This window comes from Pteropus alecto, unplaced genomic scaffold, assembly GCF_000325575.1.
Source record: "Pteropus alecto unplaced genomic scaffold, ASM32557v1 scaffold87, whole genome shotgun sequence".
NCBI lineage: Eukaryota > Metazoa > Chordata > Mammalia > Chiroptera > Pteropodidae > Pteropus > Pteropus alecto.
This window is the reverse complement of record NW_006443225.1, coordinates 13,620,157-13,646,103: the sequence shown is the minus strand read 5'-3', so window position 1 is coordinate 13,646,103 and position 25,947 is coordinate 13,620,157. Positions and strand designations below refer to the sequence as shown.

The 25,947-nt window shown below is 40.2% G+C and overlaps 1 protein-coding gene across 7 annotated transcripts in view; it reads left to right on the top strand.

The window, feature by feature from the left end:
* EYA1 (EYA transcriptional coactivator and phosphatase 1) overlaps window positions 1-25,947 on the top strand; it is a 145,615-nt gene that overhangs the window by 52,655 nt on the left and 67,013 nt on the right. For all 7 annotated transcript variants that reach the window (XM_025041181.1, XM_015598586.2, XM_006924024.3 and 4 more), the window contains 2 exons: window positions 765-847; window positions 1,268-1,454. In XM_025041181.1, the coding sequence (XP_024896949.1) occupies window positions 765-847; window positions 1,268-1,454 (270 nt within the window). The remainder of the gene's footprint in view (window positions 1-764; window positions 848-1,267; window positions 1,455-25,947) is intronic.

Below are 25,947 nucleotides of genomic sequence, written 5' to 3'. Positions count from 1 at the left end.
TAAATTCCCATTTTGCTATATGGGAATGACATCTTTTACACACTCGCCAATCCCTGATCTTGTCTTTTCAAAAATCTTTGCCAATATGATTATCAAAATTAATATAGTGTTGCTTTGCATAATTGAACGATGAGATAGTAGGCAGAACTAAGATTTGCTCTTAGGTTTGCATCCTGCACGGTGCCTGCTGTTCATTGTTGAACACATGGAAGCATTCAGCAAATAGAATTTTACCTAGACAGCACACGTAATCCATAAACATTGGTCACATTCCTCTCTGATCTTTGTTTTATCAAGTACTGTCATTCATTTTCTGTGAAATGAAATAATCAGCTTTGTCAGTGGGCCATTATAATGACAAGTGCAAATCTTTAAAGATGATCCAATCTGGTCCCATCATTTTATCTTAAGCAAACTTAACATAAAAATACAAAAAATCCTGTTGTTTTACAAATTCAAGTGGAAAGCTCAATGTCTAATAGTTTGGCACAAATATACAATTTTGTCTGTGGTTTATATGTGTTATTCATGTCCTCAGAAATTTAAACCTCTTTACTATTTAATTCTTTGTAATATAGTAAAACTAAAATTGCCAACTATTTTAAGAAAATGAAATTTTAGCCATGACAGTGGATTCTGGTTTTAAAGAGAAACCAAATTCATTTGCGATGAACTCCAGCTCTGCTTTATCTAAGTAGTAATTTCTTATAGGCACATTATTCTTCGTGGCTTAGTCAACCGTATTTCTTTTCGTTCTGTTTTAGGTAGCAGTTTTACGACATCATCAGGATTATATACAGGAAATAATTCACTCACAAATTCCTCTGGATTTAACAGTTCACAGCAGGTAATTTTAAAAGCCAATTTAACTTCTGAAATTTTAAAAATGCAACAGATGATTTTCTTTTATTAAAAAAAATCTGTTTATAGTACACTATAAGTGGGAGCTTCCCTAAGCCTTTTAATAGTTTTTTTTTTTTTTTTTTTAAGTCTTTGTAGTAGTCTTTTACGGTGAGTTGTCTCATTTTCAGATTGGTTTAATTTTACCTAGTAATGCGTCATGGCACAGAAGAAGTGTGAGGAGTGTATCTGATCTTACATAAAATTTGTTTGCAGTGCAAGCACTTCAGTTAACGTGTGCTTGTGTGTTCCTATGCAAATGCAGGGAAAGCACAGAAGCACGATCACATTTGCAGCTATGCTCTGCAATGTAAGAAATGAGCGGCCGTGTTCTGACAGTTGATTCTCGTGCGGTTCTATCTGGCAGGACTACCCATCTTACCCCAGCTTCGGCCAGGGGCAATATGCACAGTATTATAACAGCTCACCCTACCCAGCCCATTATATGACGAGCAGCAACACCAGCCCGACCACGCCGTCTACAAACGCCACCTACCAGCTTCAGGAACCACCGTCTGGCGTCACCAGCCAAGCAGTTACAGATTCCGCAGCAGGTAATTACGTGCGTTTTATTAGTCCTGCAGGCTGTATGGCTGGCGGTTTAAATGCATTTTTCTACAGTCATATATTCATGCAGTGGTTGCACAGTTTTGTCAAATTTTGGCAAGGCCTACATTTTATCAAGCAGCGCGATGTGGCATTAATTTTATTTGTTTAAAATTTTTAGTGTAAAGTGTGTAAACTTCAAAAGCACATGAATAGAGATTGTATTTCGTTATAGCTATATACAGTTTTCAAGATATATAGAGCTTTTTAGATGCATAATTCTAAATATTTGGCTATAATTCTTAATTATAATTTGCTGACGTTGAATGTAAAAGTAAATGACATCACCTTGAATTTGGTGTTTATCATCATTTAATATTTAATGGTTTTCAAAAAAGCAAATGGCATCAAAGGGCTGATCATGGAAAACTGGTTGCCCAGGCCGACCCCTGCCCACTCGTAGCCTGCTGTGAATTTCATAACAATATGTCTGAGCGTGGGCGTTTTTTCATACTTCCAATGAAAACCTTTGATGGGCCCTTTCTGATGAAAGTCTCTCCATCTCTGGATGTTTTCCTACTATGTGTGGTCTCTGGAACCCTTAATGGCGTAGACACAGTTTCCTGAATTGGTCTTTGCTTGTATTTCTTAGATTTTCTCCCATACTGCTCACAGCCTTGTCTTAACGTTTTTTAAATGTAATCTCTGTCTCCATGGATTATGAGGTGAGTCGTTATCCTCCAAGAGTCAGAGAGTTTTCTTCCTTTGCCTTTTTATTCCTAGAGCCAAAGCCCACTCTGTTGTTATTGTAAGTCTGGTTGAAATGGTCTTACACTGAAAGACTACTTCTGCGACGTTGTGATCATAGCTTGTTCATTCTAGGTGGTTGTCCTAAATCATGGGAGGGAAAAGTTTTATGTAATAGGTGCTAATTTAAATTTTGACTGTAGGTTTATTGTATAACTATAACTATCAGCAAGTGATCCCCAAAAAAGCTCCTTTAAGTTTTTAGTGTTCTACCTTTTCTCTTAAATACATACAAATGCTATTTTATTCTAGAGTAGGAAGTTACATCATTCCTAAACTTATATTCCAAGTGATTGCAAATACTATTTCTGCTGCACATCTCAACTCTAAACTTTTTTATCTTTGATCATCATATTCCATTTACATTTATTTTAAGAAAATCTAACTTGATAGAATATCCTTCACTCAGTTCACATGTGTAAATACAGCATTCATAGAAGCTAGTATCCACATCTCTTGTCTTTTAGATTCCACATCTACATAATCTCACTCCAGATAAACTTTGTTGTAGAAGGTATTGAATTGACTGTAGTAGTTGTTATAGAATTTTCCTTCCTACTTCCATAGAGCTTCATGTAGGCATCACGAGAAAAGATAATGGCTCGTCCCAAGTTTAGGGAGATCTCAAGTTTTCACATGCATCCTCTGGTCATGCAAGGTCTTGAGGACTAAAAAGAGTTTCAAAATGAAGATGGCTATGTGAATGAGAAGTAGAAAAACGCTATACGATCTGTAGAATAAGAAAATGAGAAAAGGAGGTGATAGACTAATTTTAATTCATGACATTTTGGTTGTGCAGACTACAGGATATAAAAGACTGATAGGGACTTAATTATGTTTCTTAAGGTTGATGAGAGTTTTAGGAAAGACCATTTAGTCATATCGTTAAAGTTTGTCTCTGAAATTTGACATCATTCCAAGTGAATTTTATTTATAAAAGGGATGCCATTGAAAGTGGGTATGACTGGGCACAAAGCCATGCCACACAGGAAACAGTGCAAAATCTTAATTGTCAAAAGGTATACATGATTTTATTTTAAGAATTTATGATCTGTTTTAGGTTTTATTTGAATGAATGGTTAATGATTTAGGTACTTATTTCAATTTCAGTATTTTTATGTCTACAGAATAGGAATGAATTGAACCAGGGAGCAAATAATATTTTTCAGATTTTTTGCATTCACCCCTTCCCCCCTACGATGAATATGAATGGATAAGCCTTTCTCATGTTGCATAGTGGGAGGTGGGAAGTTCAGTGAGTCTCCACATTGACAAAGACATGTGGATTACTTTCAAAGTTCAAGGAATATTTAGTCTGGGGTTTTTTGTTTTGTTTTTAAATTTGCAGTAAGACAGGATTCAACCTAGTTTTTTGGTGTTAACCTTCCTTTCTCATTAGTCATATATAAAATTATAGACTTGTCCTTGATGAAAAGGAAGTTTTGTTGGTAAAGTACCTAAATCTATTAAACTAAAGAATCAAGGAATTATTTATTACATATAACTTAATGTTTCAGTTTTGAGATGGAAATAAAAATAGTTGAATTATATCTGTTTTCGTTGAAATAATTTAAGGTGTTTTTTTTCCTTTCGGTTTTAATATTGGGTTTATTGGGATTAAAGTCAGTATTTTCTAATGCTGGACAATGAGACTCTGAGCTTTACCTGATCTTATGTGTGACCAGGATTCTGCCTTTCAGTTTCATGGGATTATGCAGTACAGATGAATATACAACACATGTGGTTCTCCTCTCATACTTTATAATATCTGTTCTTGTATTCATAGAATTATTATGTAATGATGAACATATAAAGATAGCTTTGTAAGATTTTTTCAGGGAAAACATGTAGGGACTCATTTATTTTTTTATTATGCATTTTTAAAGTTATATGAAGGAAAGCTACCTTTTAAGTGTATGATATTATATAGTATTACTTATACACACAGACCTCTTTATGATTCTTAAGCTCAAAAACAATTTTAATGTGTTTATAATTAAATATTAAAAGCTGCATTCTCCTCTGGATAGGCATATGTAATACATTAAAAATAAAATAACTTGAATATGAAAGTTTAAATGTTTAATCTCGAATTTATAATTCATTTTAAAAACTAAAAACAGTGCATTTGCATTCAGTGTTGTTTATTTTTTTTGAGATATAATTTACATTAACAGGTTAGTTTCAGGTGTTCAGCATGATTCAACGTCTGCATATACTGTGACACCGCCACAGTAAGTCTAGCTAACATCCACCAGTGCATGACGTTACAGATTCTTTCTTTGTAATGAAAATTTACAAGATCTCTCAGCAACTTTTCTATCCTTTGCATTTATTTTTAAAAATGAGTATGCTAGTTACATTTTGACTATCTTAATAAAATAAAATTTGCATCATCTGGAGATATGTAAGAATTCATCCACCTTGAGAAATATAGTGAGGTTCGCCTTGTCATCCAGCAACATTTTAATTTATTTGTTGACTCAAGAAAATCAAGCCACTCTTCAAGGAGCAATGCCAGCCTGCCCCTCCCCAATCGAAGGACACTTCGGTTGCTTCCATTGTTGGCAATTGCAAATAAAGCTACTGTAAATATTCGTGTGCATGTTTTTGTATGGACATAAATTTTCACTTCTTTTGGGTAATTATCTAGGCATGTGATCTCTGGGTTGTATGGTAATAGTATGTTTCATTTTATAAGAAATTGCCAAATTGTCTTCCAAAATGGCTGTACCATTTTGTGGTGACTGAGAGTCACTGTTGCTCCACATCCTTACCAACATTTGGTGTTGGTGTTGTCATTATCTCAGATTTTGGCCATTCAAGTAGGTGTATAGTGGTATCTAGTTTGAATTTGCATTTCCCTAATGAAATATGATGAGTGTCTTTCCATATTTTTATTCGCCATCTGTATATCTTCTTCAGTAAGGTGTCTATTCAGACCTTTTGCCCACTTTTTAATCAGGTTGTTTATTTTCTTACTGTTGAGTTTTAAGAGTCTTTAGTATATTTGGATACAAGTCCTTTATCCGATATGTGTTTTGCAAATACTTTCTTCCAGTCTGTGGCTTGTCTTTTTATTCTCTTAACAGTATCTTTTGCAGAGCAGAAGTTTTTAATTTGAATGAAGTCCAGCATCAATTTTTTCTTTCATGGGACACGCTTTTGATTTTATATCTAAAAACTCATTGTCATGCATAACTTTTCTCTTACATTATAATCTAGGAGTTTCATAGTTTTGTATTTTACATTTAGGACTCTATACTTTTGTGAAAAGTATAAAGTCAGCGTCTAGATTCACTTTTGTGTGTGGATGCCCAGTGGTTGTCTCCCGTTTTTGCCCATTGAATTGCCTTTAGTCTTTTGTCAAAGATCAGTTGACTATGTTAGTGTAGGTCTGTTTCTGGGCTCTCTATTCCGTTTTGTTGATCTATTTGTTCTTTTGCCAATACCACACTGTCTTGATTATGTAGCTTTATAGTTAAAGTCTTTAAGTTGAGCGGCGTCAGTCATCTGACTTTGTTCTTCATCAATATTGTGTTGGCTTTGTGGGTCTTTTGCTTTTCCATATAAACTTTAGAATCAGTTTCTGAATATCCACCAAGTAACTTACTGGGATTTTGACTGGAGCTGCATTGAATCTGCAGATCAAGTTGGGAAGAACTGGCAATATTGAATTTTCCTCCCCATGTACATGGAGTAGCTCTCCATTAATTTAGATTTTGATTTTTCTCATCAGTTTTGTAGTTTTTCCTTATATAGATCTTGTACTTATTTTTTAGCTTTCTGTTTCTCTCTCTCTCTCTCTTTATTTATTTATTTTTTTGATGCTAATGTAAATTGGGTTGTGTTTGTAATCTCAAATTCCAATTACTCATTTCGGATATATAGGAAAGCAATGGACTTTTGTATATTAGCCTTGTATCCTGCAATCTTTCTATAATCACTTAGTAGTTTCAGAAGTTCTTTGTTGAGTCTTTGGTATTTTTTACATAGATAGTTATGCCACCTGTGAACAAAGAGATTTATGTTTTCCTTCCCAATCTGAATAACTTTTGTTTCCTTTCCTGTCTTATTGCATTAGCTAGGACTTCCAGGACAGAGTCGAATAGGAGTGGTGTGAGGCGGCATCCTTGCCTTATTTCCAATCTTAGGGAGAAAACATCTAGTTTCTCACCATTAAGCATGATATTAGCTGTAGGTTCTTTGTAGGTTTTTTGAAATCACTTTGAGGAAGTTCCCCTCTATTCCTAGTTTGCTGAGAGTTTGTTTGAAGAAGGAGTGTCGGATTGTGTGAAATGCTTTTTCTGCATCTGTTGATATGATCATGTGCTTTTTCTTCTGTAATCTGTTGTTGTAATAGATTACATTAATTGATTTTCAGATGTTGAGTCAGCTTTTCATACTTGAAATAAGTCTCACTTGGTCATGGTGTATAATTCTTATACATTGGTGGATTCAGCTTTGTTAATATTGTGTTAAGGCTTATCTTTTCATCTATGTTCATGAGGTATATTGCTCTGTAGTTTTCATTTCTTGTGATGTCTTTGTCTGGTTTAGTATTTAGGGTAGTGCTGACTTCATAGAATAGATTGTACAAAATCAATATTATTTGTCCTCTAAATATTTGGTAGAATTCACCAATGAACTCATGTAAGTCTAGTGCATTCTGTTTTGGAAGGTTAATTATTGATTCAGTTTCTTTAATAGATTAGGCTTATTCAGATTGTCTCTGTTTCTCCTTGTGTGAGTTTTAGTAGATTGTCTTTCAGGGAATGGTCCATATCATCAAGTCTGTAAAATTTGTGGGCACAGTGTTATTCATAATTTCCAATTAAATGGCTTCGTATTATTAAAGGTTGTGTTTCGTTTCTGAGAAAAGGGTGTTCTATGGTACTTTCAATTTCCACTATCTGTGAAAGAAAATTTTGGTCAGAGTCAATTCTTTCTTCGTATTCAAATTTAAGACACTATCAAAATTAAATATATTATTACTTTAATTTTTAAAATGATGGATTTTATTTTAAATTTCTTTCAAATTTTCAAAAGAAAAATTTCTTTTAAATATTTACAAAAAACAATTCTTTGTAATGTTAATGATTTGCTTCTATGTTTAAAAACATAAAGGTAAAAAAAGAAAAAGACATTTTAGGATGTTTTCCTTTTGTACTAATATCTAAACTCACACATCAGTATGTCTTAATCACTGATGTGTAAAGAGTGTGTTATTTCTTTGTATTGAACCCTAAAATCTTAAGGTATATTTATCACCAACATAACTGAATACATTTTTTTTCAAAAAGTAATAAAAATAATCACTTGAGAGTAATTGTCATGAAGGAATTTTTAATTGACACTTCTCAAGAGTACTTAAGCCATTTTTTAAAAATATTTTTTATCGTATGACTCGTATGTATAATCAAAATATGAACGCTCACTTGTAATCCAATGAGTGTGCTGTATTTAAATAATTGGGCCAGAAAACATATTTCTTCATCCAAAATCACTTAGAACATAGTAATTATGACAGCTATCATAATGATACATAGTAAAAATACGTTTAGAGCTTTATGTTGCATGACTTGCAGTCTTATACCCATGAGGTAGGTGCTACTCGCCATACTTGACAGTTGAAGAAAACTAGGCACATAGCTCTTAAATGGCAATAAATGTTAGGTATTATTAAGTTAATCAAGAATTTTGAGGCCAAATTCTTATGAAAGGACTATTCATCTATAAGACTTTTTTAAAACAATACAAAGCAATAAGAGACAGAAAAAAGTAAATGACAAATAAAACAGTTCAGGTTCATATGAAACAAAAGCTATTAGGAATGAGTTTTAGTACAGATGCCATACAAAAGTTAATTTTTAAAGGATTTGTGCATTCGAATTTCTTAGAAAAAAACTTGATGTCGAAAATCTACCTTTTCATGCTCTGACTGCGTGTAGACGATTTACTGGTTAAGGTGATGTACGGGAATCTTGCCAATATTGAATTTCAAGTGACAGAGGAAAAAGCAGTAGAAAGGGAATTCAATATGCATGGGAAACCATTTGTTCCCTCTGCTTCTTTGATCCTTGCCAAGGCACCCAAAAGTAGAGCAAAGCGCCTGAAAAACAGGGGAACATTCTTGTGCAGAGTTGCAGGAGAACTCTGAGCTCTCACAGGAATTTAGTGTGACAGGATGAAAAACTAAACGGCCGCCGTCTTCCCTATAAATGCAAGGAATTTGGGCTACATCTCTACCACCTAGCATGCCTGTAGGAATGATCCTGAGGTCGGCAATAGCATATACCTTGAGTCCTGCATTTTGCCGAGTGAGCGGTTTTGAAAATTTTTAGGCTGTATTTTCTCATTTTCACAGATGCCTCATGAATCTTGGAGAAGTTTGCAATTTGTTCAGCTCAAAAATAAACTATTTCAGTGAAACGATTTTCACTCACATTTTGGAAACATTTGTTAGCAAAACAAATATTTGTATCTAAAATAGCCAGCCAGGCTATTAAGATGTGAGAAAACAAAACAGATGTTTGTTTGGGATGGCTAAGTTGGTTTGTCTTGATGGTATTTGTTTTCCTTCCTGTTTCCCCCCCCACCCCCCCTCCAGGAGATATACAGTGTTAATGAGATTATAAAATCTTTGAAAATAAGGTTCACTCTTTGTTTTATGTTGTCAGGAATTAAATAAAAATTAGTTTTCTTACATTTGAATTTTGAACTGTTTCCAAGAAGTAAAAATTAAGTATTTTAGCATTTACCCGTTTTGTACCTCATTACGGGTTTGAGTAATTTTTTTCAGTTAGTTGACCAGAAATCATGCCTTATAGCATCAATTTAATACGCTTGGATTCGTAACTCTTATACATAACATATGATTTATTTATAAATAACCAAATAAAAAAGCATATGTTATTGAGCTAATTAAACTAGTTTACTAACCCTCCTAAACATTTATTTTCTTTTTATAGCTAATTGAGTCATTGTTTCTGTAAAGTATTAAGCATCTCATGGAACCAACAGAAATCAATGTAACAAAGTCCCTTAAGTTGGAGGATGTCAGCATTCACTGATTCGATTTTTTTAATTGGAAATGGTTGGGAAGAGAACAAAATTACCTGTGTTTGCCACCCCTCCATCCCATTTCATTGGAATTGGATGGCTTAGAGGATGATTTTTGGATTGACTTTTTTTTTTTTATATTAAAAATTACTGGAGTAACATTGATTAATAAATCAAATAAGTTTTAAGTGTCCAGTTCAACAGTATGTCATACATATATTGCATTGTGTGTTCACCACCCAAAGTCAAATTTCCTTCCGTCACCAAATATTTGACCCTTTTAACTCCCACTTACTTCTCCCCTCTCCCCGGACCGACTTTTAAGTAAAGGTAAGATTGATGAATTAATGGCTTGAGAGCCAAAATACATTTAAGGAATTTTTTTTAAATTTACTGAGTGATAACATATGAACATAGGACAAAATTATTCAAGTACATAAGGTTTACAGAGAAGAATAAAATCCCCTTCATCTTCTGTACCTGGTTCCTTTCAGCAGAGTTTTTTGGCTTATATGAACATATACCTAGAACCTGGCCTGGCCACTTATTTTTTCTTCACATTCAAGTATGTGTACTTGTTATTTTTTTCTTTAAAGTAGAATATCGTATATACTATTCTTTACCTTACTTTTTTCATTTTACAGTATGTAGAGAAAAATTCAATAAGTATTTTTGTTGTGGATTTTATATACAAGCACAATAGAGGCTGATATTTTTTCGAGTGCTTACTATGTGCCATGAGACAGGCAGCATTGTCACCATTTCACAGATGGGGAAGCTGAGGGAAGGCCAGTGATGGCACCAGGATTTAACCTCCAGAAGCTCAGCTCCGAACCTGAGTTCTTAATCAGGAAAGCAGGCTGCTTCTTGAAATGACTGTGTGCGACGTTTCAAACCAGCAGAAAAATGAAAACGTAAACAGAGAGTTGCAGAATGTAGTAGCTATATGGCATCCGTTTTCTTGAATCGTTCAGGGCACCCAGCAAAGGCCTATGCTAGGAGGTGTTCAGTTAAATATCTGTTAAGTGTTTGAGCTCTATTTGCTACTAACATAATGTAGATCTGAAATTATAGAGAAGTGGTATGTAGTATATTTAAGGTCATCTGTACTGGAAATATTCCCTGAATTATAAGATCAGTTTGTGGATGTTTTGGATAATCCAGTAACCAATTGCACACTTTCTCATCTTCTACTTTCTTGTCTCGACTTTCCCTTTACCCTGTTTAATCATCATCTGTCACCGGCCTGCTGAGGGAACAGTTTTCCACAATATCTCTTTGCCACATCCCTCCCCGTCCCCACCAAGGAATTAATTCTCTGCCTTGCCAACGCTTTTTTTTCCCCCCGTTTGTTTCTTTATTTCTCCACTTATAGCTCAAACTTGATGAGTTGATAGTTAATGACTAAGTATAGAGACAATGATATTCTTGTATCAAGGAAAAGGGAAGCCATTCATTTTAAAGTGAAAGTAGGCATCTTAATCCAGTACGGTCAACTAACACTTTTGAAAATATTTATATGACCCCTTTGGAAACTTCACCAAGTACCTCTTCATAAAATTAAAGTTGCATTTTCCTCAGTACTGCTATTCAAGTCGAGTTTTAAGGTTTTTCACTTATGTAACTGTTTGAGTACAATGTTCTAATGTTTTACATCGCATATGTGCAGTATCTGCCTGGATTATCGAGTGACTTGATAATTATGGATTAGTTTGGAAATAATTTCCACCATTGTTTGTGTGAGAAAACTCAGAGTTTCAAACAACTGGTTTAAAAGTATTTAGAACATAGCTGATTTATAAATTGTCAACTCTTTTATATCTGTAAATCCACTCGAGTAAATTTAGCGTGAAGCAACTAGAAAGAAGAGAAGCTTAGACGGGAGTGTGACCTCATGAATTCTTTTGCCTAACACCTTTGCTTTACCAGTTATAAATAAGGAATCCAGAAAGATTAGGTTTTCCCAAAGCAGCCCAGTCTGTCACTGCCATCAATGGCATCTCTTGATGGCTTGCTGGAGCGGCAGCCTCAGGAGACAGCATGACGTGGTGTGGCCTTTCTCACCCCACACTGCCCTGGAGAGCACGACTATCTCCTGAAGATGGAGAGGGATGTCCAGAATCTCTACACAAGTCTCTCGGGTACCACCCTTCCCTAAAGTACGACTGAGAGAAACCGAAGTGGCAGCCAGGGACTTGGCGCTGGGCTAACTAACCTGGGTTCTCTCATATATGCTGGGCAGGGCACTGAGCTGTTTGGTGTATGTTTTCTATAAAACGTGGATAATACCACCCTTGTGCATAGAAGGAATGTGAGACTCAGATTATGTAAGTGGCCAGCAACGTGACTGATACATCCCAGCCTTCAAATGTTCATCTCTTCCATTCACGCGTTCAGCAGATATTTATAAATGCTCGCCACGAGCCAGGCACTGTGCTTGGTGCTGGGGGTATAGAGGTGACAAGAAAGACAAGATTCCCAGCCTCAGGAGGCCAGTGTGGTCTCCCTTGAAGATTCTAAAGCCCCGAAGGGAAGTCACCAATTTCCTTCACGTGGAATGACCATGGGGATTTAAACCAGAGCTTGAAGTGTGTGAGAAGGATGATAGAAGTTTCTACGAGGTTGTCCCTAGAGCGCTGGAGAGTGGCTAATGGCCATACTCCAGGGATGAGAAAACTGTTCATTTAGTTACTAGATCTCGACTGAGGAATTAATTTACCTGAGAGATTTCAGTTAGTGGCTGTGTGGAAGAGAAGTCACAGTTATGGCATTCAGAGAGAAATGAAAGCAGTTCTCTGAAATTCAGTTAATATTTATGCATCTCTGCCTTCTGATTAACTCTGTAAGACTCGTCAACAAGTTTACTCGTCTTTGGTTTATTATGGCTGATAAAGTTGTCAGTTCTTTTAAGAGTCATCTTTTGGTGAGGTAATATTCACTGTGAATCTAATATAATTTAATAATTTGTTCAAGGCCATTCTGAGGTCTCTCTCTTTTTTTTGACAATATAGTTAGCTCTCACTTAAATCTCCCAATATAAAATTGTTGTGGTCATACTCTATGTCACGATGGCCCCTTACTTCTTAGGTCTACATGGATCCCAAGTAGCTTTTTGAGGAGTGTCACGGGCCTTCTCTCAGGAATGTGGCTTTCCACATGGGAATCTTCCCTGACTGGACCTTTTAATTTTTATAAGAAATGTCATTTCTTTTCTCAGCATAGCTAACTTAGTAAAGCCCTGGGTCTCTCGCCCAGCACCCAAGTACATAGCTCCTCTCTAAGTGACTCGTTACTATAACCAACCTCACTACTGCTTAAACTCAAGGAGAAATTTGCCTCTATCAGCTGCCAGAGGATACATAATAGATAGCCTTCCTCTTCTAGGTATTTTCAGTTTTACCCTTGAAATAAGTATGGAGTCGGTTATAATCAGCCTTAGAAGTAAGAACTTGGTGAAACTTGCTGTTTTATTTACCGTGAGGCTATGTGCCTGGCCTCACATGCCATCCTTGCATTCGGCAGTCGCACGAGGCATTTCTTCCTTATCTCTGAACTAGAAACACCTGTGTTTCTGCAGAGAACTCGCTTTGTCTCACTGTATACACCCCATCGTGTGCATCGTAGAATTGCGGATGCCTTTGCCTGTGCAGACCTTTCCCGCCCACAGCTTTATTTTACCTTTCCCACCCCAGTTCTCCTGTCCTCATTCATTTTTTGAAAAAGATTGCTATGTAGTCATTGCATATATAGTTGGTGGGTTCTCTTGAAAGTTGGTGGGTTCTCTTAAATCCTTTTTGGAGAATGGCAGGATGTAAATTGTTCAGACAATAAAATTAAGAATTCAGATGTTTTATTCAACAAGAATAAGGTCCAGCGGAAGTATTTCCAAATACTCCATGCTCAAGAAGCACTTATTTTTCAAATTACATCACAATTAATTATAACTACAAGTTCGTAAGCATTGCCATTTTGGTTCATCTGTGCACAGAAACCTCTTCAAGTTTCTGATAATTCTAGGCTCCCAAAAGCACACAGTTCTCCGTAGTTTCCTCTCTCTGCCCCAGGTCCCAAACCTGCCCTAATTGATAAGCTTGCTATTAGTTGCAGTTCAGCTAATTTGAATAAAAAAAGCACATTGGCAATTGTAAAACGCCTCCTAAGTGTAAGAATTCATTTTCTCTACCACTGACATCGTTTCCAGCTTCTGCAGCTTATTTCTCCTCCCTGGCGTTTTAAATGTTCTCCCTTTAAGCATTTTAAGAACTTTCTTGTAGTGGAGCGTTTTCCAGTCTCTCCTTTAGTGTTTTCCCTAAATGTCTGTTTCAGTACGTTTGTTCACCTAATTGTCTCCCTTGACTCAGGTTTGCTACTGATCGAGTTTTCCGAGGAAGCACACATCTCTCGAGATTTATTCCTTCATTGTGCTATTAAATCGCATTACCCCGTTCCCCAGCTGCAGGAAGGGCAAAAAGTACGTTTTCTTCTGCTGTGTGTAAATGGGTCTGATGATACTTGCCAACGTTTTGTCAGGGCTTCGCTGAGCATCTCTTACTTAGAAAGCACTGTTGATTTTTGTGGGGACACAGAGAGCAAAAGCGTTATTCCCTGTCCTCAAGGAGCATTATACTATTTGAACAGCCAAATTTAATAAAAGCTGAGTTTTGTTTTGTTTGTTTTGTTTTGTTTTTTAATGTAATGCTGGAAGCAGCAGCAAAGTGCTCAGGGAGAATGCAGGAACGGAGATTTCTTATGGAAAGTGTTTGGAGGAAAAACTAACGAAGGAGGTGAAATTAATTTTCACCATTGAAAGACGCAAATGAGTAAGAGACAGAGGATAAGAAAGAATATTCATTCAGGGCTAGAGAAACAGACCTTTTAAATGGGCTTAACGACGGGGTGTGATCCCATCAGAACACACTTAAACTACATTTCAGTTTCACTAAAGGATGAAAGCATTTGGGGGCTGGAAGATCACTTTATGATCATTATGAATAAAGTAACTGAGCCCAGAGAGGTGACTTTAAACAGTTCATTTCACATGACTGTGTGTGTTTGTACGAAATACGTTACCATGTGTTATGTAATCGTCAGAATGGCCCCATTTTCGTTTTGCTAGTGAAGAAACTCAGGTTCAGGTAATGTCCAGATAACTATATAAATTACAGGCTCATCCTGAAATATATGCAGATCCTACTGTCTAACTTTGTAGGCTGTGCTGTCCACTGTGATAAAATTTGAGCTCAGTTTCCCATGTGCTGTAAGTTAGGAGGGTGTGGAGAGGGACCAAATTGCAAGGTCCACTCCCTCCGTGGGTGGATTATTAGCCAAACACTGAAAGGAAAGGGGGTCACGTTGCAGGAGTCAGTGCAGGTTCAGCCATCCAGGCAGCTAAGGCTTGGTCCTCGGCAGCCCCTCTCCTCTGGCCCCAAACTTCCTGCAGAAGGTGGGCATCAACCTGCCCAGGCAGGTGCCTGTCTGAGGCTGCATCGCCCGTCTGGATCCTTACCACTGCCAAGCAAGATTTCTGGCTCAAGGAAGTGATGCTGTCGCTGAGCTAGGTCCAGCCCAGTCAGGTGTACGAGGCAGGAGGTGGCAGTGGAGTGGGAGGCTTCAGAGGCAGAAGGCCTGGGCTTGAGGCCTGGCTGTGGTCTGTGGTAGCTGGGAGCCCTTCATTTCTATTAACTTCAGTTTTTCTTCTGTTAAATGGGGGCAAAACTACGTCCCTGAACATACCTTGGGTATAAATAGCCCCAGAGCCGAGAGGAAGCCCCGTTTTCTCCACCCCTCTGTGTCCCAGCCCTAACAGAGCCTCACTTTGCTCTTGCTGTGAAGGCGAAGGCCTACCGTCCTGCCCTCTATGAAGTAAACTGAATGCAGACGGTGGAATGAGAAGCAGTGTGTCTGTGTTCTCCTGTCAGCCTCTGTCTGAGTGGGCACGAAGGCGCATTGATAAGTACTTTCCTGTGACACATTCCTGAAGAGAGTGGTTAAATGGGATTTTTACAAGGGGGTTATCGGTGATCGTGCGCATTTGGTGAAGCAGGGATGTCACATGCCAGGTCGTTAGCTCACTCAACCACCAGTATTTCCTGAGGCCCTGTTATGTTCCAGGCACCATTCTAGACATGGGGACTCTGCAGTGAACAGAACTAAGTCCCTGTCCTCGGGGAGCTTACATTTCTCCTGGAGGACACAGATGACAAGTAAATGTAAGATGCAGCTGGTCGAAGTGCCCGGAGGCAATGAAACGATGCGTAGAGAGGATGGAGTCAGGTCGAGGAAGCTATTTCAGAAGAGCAGTCTGGCAGGGTGACATTTTAGCAGAGACCCAGAATTGGTCAGGGGAGAGCCACCTTGATATCTGGGGAAGGAGTGCTCAGCGAGAGGAAACAGCAGTCACCAAGGCCTAGAGGTGGGACTGCACGGTGGACTCAGCGCATGGAGGCCGTGTGGTTGGAGCACATCGGGAGGAGGGAGGGGATGGGTGAGGGGAGGGCCGGGCGTGAGGAAAGGGAGTGACCGAGGCCTGATCCAGCACACCGTGGGCATGGGGGAGACCTGGGATTTGATTTTGAGTGAGGGAAGAAATGTTTAAGCGGAAAAGTGACAAGATGTCATTATACTGAAAAAGACTCTATCTGGTTGTCAGGCAGAGAATAAGCTACGTCAGGCAAGACGAGGAACTAGGGGATCACGTAGAAGATGATTTCCATGGTCCAGGTGACAGGTACCTGGGCTGGGCGGTCGGGGTGGAGTGCTAGGCGTGGAAGGCTCAGATGCCAGGGGTCGAAGCAGTGAAATTGGTCCGATCTGAGAGAGATGAGAAAGCAAAGCTACTAGGATTTGTCATTAGATTGGGTGTGAGGGATAAGAAGAGAGGAATCATGGCTGACACCAAGGTTTTGGGCCCAAACACCTGGTAAAGTGTGTTTGCCATTTATTGATATTGGAAAAACAGAAAGAGAAGGTGATGTTGAAGACACCAGGGTCATGTTTAGCACAGGTGAAGTTTGAGATGCCTATTAGAAATCCAAGGGGAAGACGGCAAATAAATTGTTGAGTAAATAAGTCTGGTGTTCGTTCATGGGGCAGTTCAGGACCTAAATTTGTGCATCATCACAAATACCATTTAAATTGGCATGCCTGGATCAGCTGACCAGGCCAGCAAGTGTCAATGCAGAAGTGAGGAGGGCCGAGCACCAAGCATGGGGCCTTGCAGAGGAGAAGGAGGCCTCCAGGGGCCAAGGCAAGTAAGTGTTGCAGAAAGAAAGTGATGGGCCGCATGTAACGCTGGTGAAAGTTTGAGGACAATGGAAATCGCATTTTGACCATGGGATTTGACAGAGTGGCGGGGGCATTGGTGATCTGGATGGAGTGTTGGTGGAGTTTGGGAGAAAATAGCATGATTGGGGTGGGTTCGAAAGAGAATGGGAGGAGAGGAAGTTGAGGCAGCAAACGTTCACAGTTCTTTTAGTTACTTTTGCTGTATACTCCAAGGTAATAGAGAAGCGGAGCAGAAACGAGAGATGTCGGGGGTATGTCTGAGGCAGGAAATACATCTAGCCTGTATACACAGCGGCTGGTCCAGAAGAAATAGTACCCTGGCTGCTGGAGGGAAGAGGGGCCCCCGATCTCGTGCCTGGACGAGGGGTTGGCCTTAGGAGCACAGAAGGCCCGTCCGTCATAACGAGGGAAGGCAGACTGACCCTGAAAGGTCCTGGCGAGTGGGTTGACCAGGCCCAGTGCGTGGAGAGTGGGCGCTTCTGTTGATTCAGTGAATGAGAAGCCAGGTTTCTTGCTGGTGACTGGGAAGCAGAGTTGGTCTTGACAGAGTGGCAAGCTGTCTCCTGCTATTGCTTGTGACACTTTGGTATATAATAAATACAGGTGACACTGAGCTGCTACGAGGACAGGAACTGTTGTCCTCGGCTGGGTCGTCGGTGCTTAGCACATTGCCTGGCACGTAGTAAGTGCTCTGTCGATTTTCCCCTACCCCCACCACGCCCCCTGTAGGTGCTCTGTCTTACCACGTAGCCCATGTTTCGGTGGCTCGGGGGTTTGTTTATGATGATATAGGCAGGACCAGCTGTGTAATTGGCGGGCCCCAGTGCAAGATGAAAACATGGGCCCCTTGTTCATGAAGAATTTCCGGACAGCACAGCGGAGCGTTAGACGAAACACAGGGCCCGTGTGAGCACGAGGCCCTGTGTGGCTGCGTAGGTCACATGTTCATGAAGCTGGCCCTGGCCACAGGCACTGGTTGAATCTGCTCAGCAGTGGTCCGCAGGGGAGGGGCAGTGGCTGGAGATACAGCTCCCTGAGAAGAAAGCATCGCATGTTTACCTCCCTGTGAGAAGCGTAAGAGTGAAAGGTTGGATCCAAACAGAGGCTGCCATCTTCACAGACGAGCAGAGACGGAGGTGCAGGAATGACCTAAGAAAGTGAGCAAAATGTATCCGAGCTATTTGGAAACCTTTAGGACCACAGAATTCACTGATGGTGTCTCCTGAGTCAGTTCAGCAAATAGCAGTGGTGTGAAAGAGAGAGTGGGGGAGAGTGAAATTCAACAGTATCTGAGTTCATCGTCAGTATAGACGTGGCATTAATGACCGTTAAAAAAAAAAAAAAAGACGTAAAACCCTGCCCATTCATTCCCCAAATCCTAGTAGTAAAGCAATTAGATTCAGCGCAAGGAGAGAATGACCTATTTTGTAGCTGCTTTAAATTGATTTGTGTCAAAGATTGTTTTTAAAAAACACTACAAGAAGACCTTGTTAAGGAAGTTTCCAGCATGGTTCCCTTTTGTGGGGGTGGGGCGGGAAGCAGGTTAGCAGAACAGACATGTGCGTGAGCAGACATTCTCTATGTGGGCATTTGGCGTCTACGGTCTTGCATTCTGTCACGTGAGAATTCAAGCATGAGTTTTAAGCCACCACTGGAATTCTTTAGAGTTTTGAGAAGAGGAATTTCAGTTTGAACTCTGAAGCTCTCCGGCTATAGAGGCTAGACCCCGGCAGCCCTTCCCCCTCATTGCCTTGCAGGAGAGGACTCCATTTTCCAAAATGTTGTTGGGACTGGGGGAGGGGAAGCACCTGGAAGGAACATTTGTCACATGCAGTTGTCGGAGGCCACTACCTGTAAGACAAGGAGGATCTAAGTATTGGGGCCCTTTTCCATCTACCGTTTTCACCCAGCTCCGTAAGCTTCCGGTACAGTAACCAGCCTGACCCGACATTGGGCCGCGGGGGAGGTTGGATGTTTCTTTGCTCAGAAACACAGCTTAGCTCATTATCCAGCATCCCTGGTGTGCTTACCTGCTAGTGTAATTTGTGATCGCGCCCTCTGAATTCAGTCAGTTACAAGACCAGTGACAGGTGTCCCCAAGGCCACACACCTGGAACAGTGCCCGTCTTACAGCAGTCTCGGTCTTTGTGCCCGCACCGAGCCATCAGGGACGAGCACGCAGAATCGCTCCCAAGACCTTCGTATCTGCTGCCCGGTCCACCCGAGGAGAATCTTTACCTTGCATGTCAGGCGACTGCGTTTGGGAGGAAAACGGAATCTTATTCTTTTCTTGCCTCGTCGGCATATTCAGGGTAGATACATTTTGATATCATGATGGCTCAGCTCCTTGGCCACCGGGGATAGGACCTTGTAAAAAGTACCTTATTGAACTCCTTTTCTACTTATTATCAATTCCAAAGAAAGAATTAACACTTCGTTTTGGACCTTGTTCTCCATTTAGTTCAGCAACATGTTTCACTTATTATTTTTACCACAGAAGTTTAACGTTTAATGTTTGTACCAGTTTTGAAGAAGTGATTATCACCCAGACAAATCAGGTGACAGTCACTCACTTGACTCTCACAGTCACCACGGAGTTCCATAAAACACACAGTTACTTTAAGGAATGTAATTATAAAATCTCGAAGATGCTTGTATCTTGTGCTCGTGCTTGAAAATTATATTTCCTCCTATGAAATAGCCAAATTCTTTGCCAGTTTTTGATATTCCTTTACTAATACAGTTGATTCTTAAACAACATAGGAATTCGGGGTGCTGACCTCCCATGAAGTCAAAACTCCACCTATAACTTTTGACCCACCCCCCCCCGCAACCCCCGCCTAGACTTCACTGTGAATAGCCTATGGTTGACTGGAAGTCTTACTGACAATAGTAGATTAATACATATTTTGTATGTCGTGCATACTATATAATACTGTTTCTTCACAATAAAAGTAGAGAAAAGAAAATGTTTAAGAGAATCATCAGGAAGAGAAAATACATTCACACTATTTATTGGGAAAAAAAATCCACGTATAAACGCACCACGCAATTCAAACCTGTGTGGTTCAAGGGCCAACTGTACATAAAAGTTTTAACCCCTTTTTCAGATTTGCAGACGCTTTTCCAAGTCTGATAGTTCCTCGGATTTTGCTGACATTTCCTTAAATTATGCTTTCCTCCCCAGGTGCTTCTGGTGTAATGCAGTCCTGCTGCCCAGCACGAAGCCCCCTGGTTGGGGACTCAGGGACGAGCATTCGCATTTTCGGGCTAGGTAGCAGGGCGTTATTCCTCGCTCTTTACTCTCTTGGGGATGCACCTGAGAAGGAAGCTGAATGCGGGGCCGTCCTCCCTCCCCGCTTCCCCATGCTGTGGTAGGGCTCCTTACCCTTTCTGACTGAGGGGAGAGGCTCCTCCCCTGAAACAGGAGGGAGTAACCAGAGTCCTCGCTGAGCGGAAGCTCTGGCCACCTGTGTGTGCGCGGTGGCGTTGGGGGAGGCCAGGGCAGCTGCTATCTCGGACTGGCCCCTGAACCGATTGCCAAGGCAATATTGATTACAAAAGGAAGTGCAGAGCCGTTGGGGGAAATCCTTATAAAGATTATCTGAATTTAGTGAGCAGGAGACATGATCATCAATAATTATATTCTATTTGTTGCCATGGGGGACTCAGATGAAAAGAACAGCTAGGAAGGTTTGATCAGTGTTGTGCATCCATAATAGAACTCGAAAGCTAAATAATCTAGGCTGTGCTCTCAACGTGACAGACTAGGAGACCGAGGACCAAGAATTATGGCGGTAAACTCCCGTGGGCCCAAACAGGACTTCTGAGCTCAGGGGATCCGGAGCCAAGAGTGGAGTCTCCAGAGTTCCAGCTCTCTGTTTTCCTTTTTAATATTGAAGGATTTATGGAATGCTTTAGCAGTATGTACAAATGTAGAATTTTAATGACATTTTGTAGATTTTAATATTTTATGATTGAATATATAAACATTAGCTTTTAAGTAAGCTTTGAAAATAATTACAGCCATTTCCCATTTGAAAATATTTTGACTAGCTAACAGAAATAATTAGATAATCTTCGTAGATTTAATAGCGTAAGAGCTGTGCTTGAGAAACACTCCTTTTAATCATTGATGTTTTTTAAATGTCTACTGTGCTCTAGCTGCTTACTGTGCCCTCAAGATGGGAAGTGAATACCAGCAGATTCTGCCCTCCAAAAGGAGGGATGGATATTTGCTCAAAAGAATTGATATCATATATTATTCCCTGCGGACATAAATGATTGTAAAGATTGTCTAACCGTATAATAGAGATAAATGTAATTACAAAGGAGGGACCAAGATGTAAATGGAGAACACACACACACACACACGCACACGCACACGCACACACACACCCTTGAGTTCGATCTTCAGAGATTTCCATGGGAATGTCACAGATGGGTCAGGAGAGGGAGTTGAGTTGAGAAAAGGGGTTCTAAGAAAAGGAAGCAGAATGTGCAGAGTCGTGAAACAGCATGGCACTTTCAGAGAGCTGAGAGGGTTAAGAGTGTCCATCCGAAGTGCAGACGATGAAGGTGCGACAGCAGTCAGATAAGGTCAGAGGGCGACTCAGTGGGACTTTTCCTTTTTCAGGGTGGCTACACCGAGTGCTGGTGCCATGCACGGTTCTAAGTACCCGTATTGTATGTTAGTTTTATTGTGTTTATTCTCATTTCATAGGTAATAAACTTGAGTCATAGAAAAGGTAAATAACTTGCACAAAGCCATCCTTTTAATAAGTAGTGAATTCGAGATTTGAAACGTGGCGGTTGAGTCCATAGTTCAGTTTCCTAAAATTCAGACTGGCTTTTCTGTTCCGTATTGGGAGTTTGGAACTTTAAAGAGTTTGTAAACTCTGTGTCATGTGATGCAGACGGTAGTCAAAGGGCTGTGGATAGCAAGCTTGGAAACAGCCTGGCACAAGAATAGAGGCAAGGGATGATGAGAGCCTGAATTTAGAACAAAAGCACTAAGGAGATGAAAGCCACAGAACTTAATCTCGATTAGATCTGGCTTGGAAAGCTGGGTAGATGTGGCCCATTAATCAGACCCGGTAACAGAGAAGGAGGATTCAGTTTGGGACTTTAGTTTTGCTGTCCCTGGAATATTCACAGAGAGAAGTGGAGCGAACAATGGGATATTCAGGTCAAGAGATCAGGAGGTAAAGCTTTAGAATCATTAACCTGAAGGTTATCATTGAAATTCCTCATACAGGTACTACCAACCACTGAGAGCTTATAGCGAGATAAGAGGACCATAGAGAAAACTCTAGTGCACTGATATTCAAAACAGAGCCCAGCCACTGGCTGCCTGTCCACTAATTGTTCATTGCTGGTCCCTGATAACATAAGGGATTTGCTTCAGAATGTAATCAGCTGTGTCACTAGGCACACTGTTTAGCTGACTTTTTTCTTTTAATCTTAGCAAGACTTTGAATGAAGGAAGCATTGCATTAGTTAACACCGGATGCACACGCCTTTCGCCTCAGGTCAGCGCTGTGGTATCACTCGTGTAGAGAACACTCACGTTTAAGCTTCGGGCGGAGGAAGAGGCCTCCAAAGACACTGAGAAGAAATAGTGTGAGTGGTAGGGTGAGAAGCAGAAAAAAGGAAAGTCAGACTCTTCTAATGTGTATGCGGTTTAAAGGATCGAATAGTCACGGCCACCGAGAGGTCCCGTATGATCGGGGGCTAAAAACTACTGTTTGGGAGTTGCCATTATAGGGTCATCAGTAACATTTTAGGAGCTAAAACCTCTGCTTTCTCTTCTACCTTTTGCATCTCATTTTTCTCCCACCAATCTACCTCTCCAATAATTCTCAAGTCTGTGCTTTTGCCAGGTGAGCCAAAGGCCTCTTTGGCTCTGAAGTACCCTGGGATTCAGGCTTCATTTTGCCTTAGCTCTGGCTGAAGTTATCCATCACCCTCTGTCTCCCCTGACGTGCTCTTTCCTCCGCGATTCCCTGACTCCCCACCCATCTTCCCCTGCCCATCCCTTCTCCACACACTGCATGTTCTTAATTGCACCCATTTCTTTAATTATATAATACATGGTGTCAATATCCAAACCTAAACCAAGCCCACATTTGTTTGTTTGATTGTTTTTTATTCAGTCTCAACGTGCCTTCGTCTTTACGGCCTTAGTTGATAGGACTTCTGTTCAGCTAGATTTCAGACAATTCTCATTGGTGGTTTTTCTGTGGATTAGTTGTAATTTCGATGTGGTCGTGAGAGGAGGCAGGCACATCGTTCACCTACCCCACCATCTCAACCAGAACTCCAAGCCCACATTTCTTGCCTGAGCTTCAGGAGAGTCTAACAGCTGGCTAGACCAGAATGCCACAGACTCTTTAAGTTCAAATACGTCTCAAGCTGAACCTGAATCCTCACCTGCACTGTTCCCTGTAATCCTTTCTTCTCCCTAAATCCCGTAATTTGTATTATAATCTGCCTAGTTGCCAAACCACTGGCCTGAGCATCATCCTTGACTTGCTCCTCCTTCCTTATCCTATTAGTTACTGATTTTGCCTCCTCAGGACACTTCAAATCTGTGACTCTCCCTGTCCCCACTACCTGCATCTGGGCCACAGATATCCCTCACCTGGATTACTGAATCCTCCTCCTGGCTGGTCTCCCTTTCTCAGTGTTCACTTGTGCCCAGTACCCGGGCCACACTGGCACCAGAGTCCTCTATCTAAATAGAAAGGTGATTACATCACCCCTCGCAGAATTCTTTGCCTGCCCCCGGCCTCCTCTCTACTCTTCCTCTATATATTCAGGTCAGATCGATTTTTTTTCTCCCCCAGTTCTTCAGCTCACTCTCTGCACCTTCCTCTGTGCTCACGTGCCTGCCTGGAGCACATGTAGATTCCCTTTATACTGGTGAGTTTGTCCTCCATCTTCAGGAAGCTTCCAGAACCCTGTAAATCTGAGTTATGTGGACTTCCTCTGGGGTCCCCTCTTACTCCACCCTTCCCATGTAATAACGCTTTCCATATTGTTTTGTAATCCCTCATTTTTGTCACGAAGCAGTGCCTTCCTCTGAATTTTAAGCTCCAGGAAGGTAGGAGCGATATCTCTGGTACGTCATTATGCTCCACGCTGCTAGTACGGTGCCGGGAATAGTGTGGGCATACAGTCAGTGTTCATTGAATGAAATGAATGCTCTGCTGGGCGCTTTCACATCCATTATCTCAGTGGGGGTAAAGCTGAACAATTTGGAGAGGATTTTAATGAAACATGAGATGTCACTGGATTAGAAGATTATTTGTTGAGCTGTTTTGCACTAGTAGGAGGAAGGAAAAGTTAGGAAAGCTGGTTAGAGTGAATGAATATATTTAATTACACCTCATAGAACAAAGAAGGAGAGCTTTTTCTAAAACTAGCTTACGTCATTTAAATTTCATCTTCTAAGAAGTTGAGGCCTGTAAATTGTGTGCTTTAATATTTAAAAGTATCAGATTGTTCATCTTTTAGGATTTTTTTTTTATCCACCTGGAAAAACTTAAGATGATTTAAAAATCTACCTATATACTTTATTCATTGAATTCATTTGAGGGATGGGGCTGTAGAAATGAGTATCAATTTAATTATGCTCTTTTTATTACCAAAAAAATCGAGATAGAATATACTTTTAAAGATTTAATTGGGTTTTAAAAACAGGGATAAAGAAGTAAACATGAAGAAATAAAGGAATGGATAACAATAGGAGGAAATCTAGGCTAAAAAAAACTTAGGTAAGATAAACTTTGAGGATAAAGTTAACTCTAAGCTATCTGGAAGTCAAGGCAAAAGACATAATGTGATAAGATATACATTACCTGATGTCCTTTAACTTCTCTCAAATATGAACCTCCAAAAGCTGGAGAGCTCACAATTCAAGAGAGACTTTGCAGTCAAGTACCTGAAGTACAGGTCAATTTAGATGCCAGCTGTGCCAGTTACAAAGTTCGTGCTCTGTTTTGAAACTGTCGAAGAGATTGGCGTGTGTTCTGTCTCAAAAGGTGGCCGAGTTCTCCATGAAAACGTGTAGAATATTTAAAGAAAAAGGTCAAGACTTTTTCTTCAAAACACAACTTTGAATCCACTGAATTCCTTAAGAGATATATTTATTTGGAGCTCCTAATTCTCTGTAGAACATGGGAGAGAGATGCTTGGTTTGGAATAACCCAAGGAGAGGATGCTGCAGTTATCTGCCTCTGCAAGAAAAAGGATCTAATGTCGATTTTGAGAATGCTGGACTTTGGCCAGCCATCACGGCATTCTCACAGTCCTACAAGATGCGGTAGCTAAGTGCACCCCACACGACTCCACGAACGGACCCATTGGGTGGAGTTGTTTGGGACTTTCTGCCACTAATTAACAGATAGGCTTCTAAGTCATCAAAGTGGTTTCTGGGTACGAGGATCACATGACTGATTTAGAGGAGGAAGTTCGCTGTCTTGTTTGCTATGACAGAGAACATGCAAAAGTCCCATCTGAAAGTGATAGGTATCTATTTAAGGTTTTAAAGTTAAACGAGGTATATAGGGCTGTTTTGTGTAATTTAGAAATGGAATTTACTCTGTGAAAGCCCATTCCTATCCTCTCTGACTCCTAAGGCTTAAACACAGAGGTGATACTGAGACCACGTGATTTGACACATGAATCTGCCTGTTGGCAGAGGTCGGGGCTGATAGTACAGTAATAGAAGCTACTAGGTCTTCACCTGTTCCCCATAGTTTTCTATTTAGTGAAATAATGTAACATCAACAATGTCTCAGTAAAAATAATCATTCCTCCTATTAGATTGAGAAGTTCCAACCTATGTCTAGTAGAGAAATCTAGCAAAGAGTTTTGGGGAGAGCCAGCACACTGGCACCTCTGGACTCTGGGGAGGTAGAAATTGTCTGATGAGTGAACTGGTTGGACTAAGAAAAAATACATCTAAGGAGTGAGAGTAAATGGGTTTTTGTTCATTCTGGAAATTGAATAAGAATCTTCCCCCCAACTCCATAGCCACTGCCCAGCCATTCCTCAGAGGTGGCCGGGGCTTGTTCTTTATTTTGTGGTTTCTATAGGATCATTTCTGTGGTTTCTCTGAGTTACCCAGGTGAGTAATTTTAATGTGCTGCCTGGTTTGGGATTTTTTGGTTCAGAGAGACTGAGACACAGAAAGAACCTGTGGTGCATGCTGTACGGAGTATGGGTATTGCCCATATAGCTCTGTTGTTTTTATCTTGTCCATTCCCTTGTTCTCACATAAAATGAGGAAGAAAATGGAGATTTTTTTTTTAATTTTCAAAGAAAAATTTGGTTTCAGTTTTC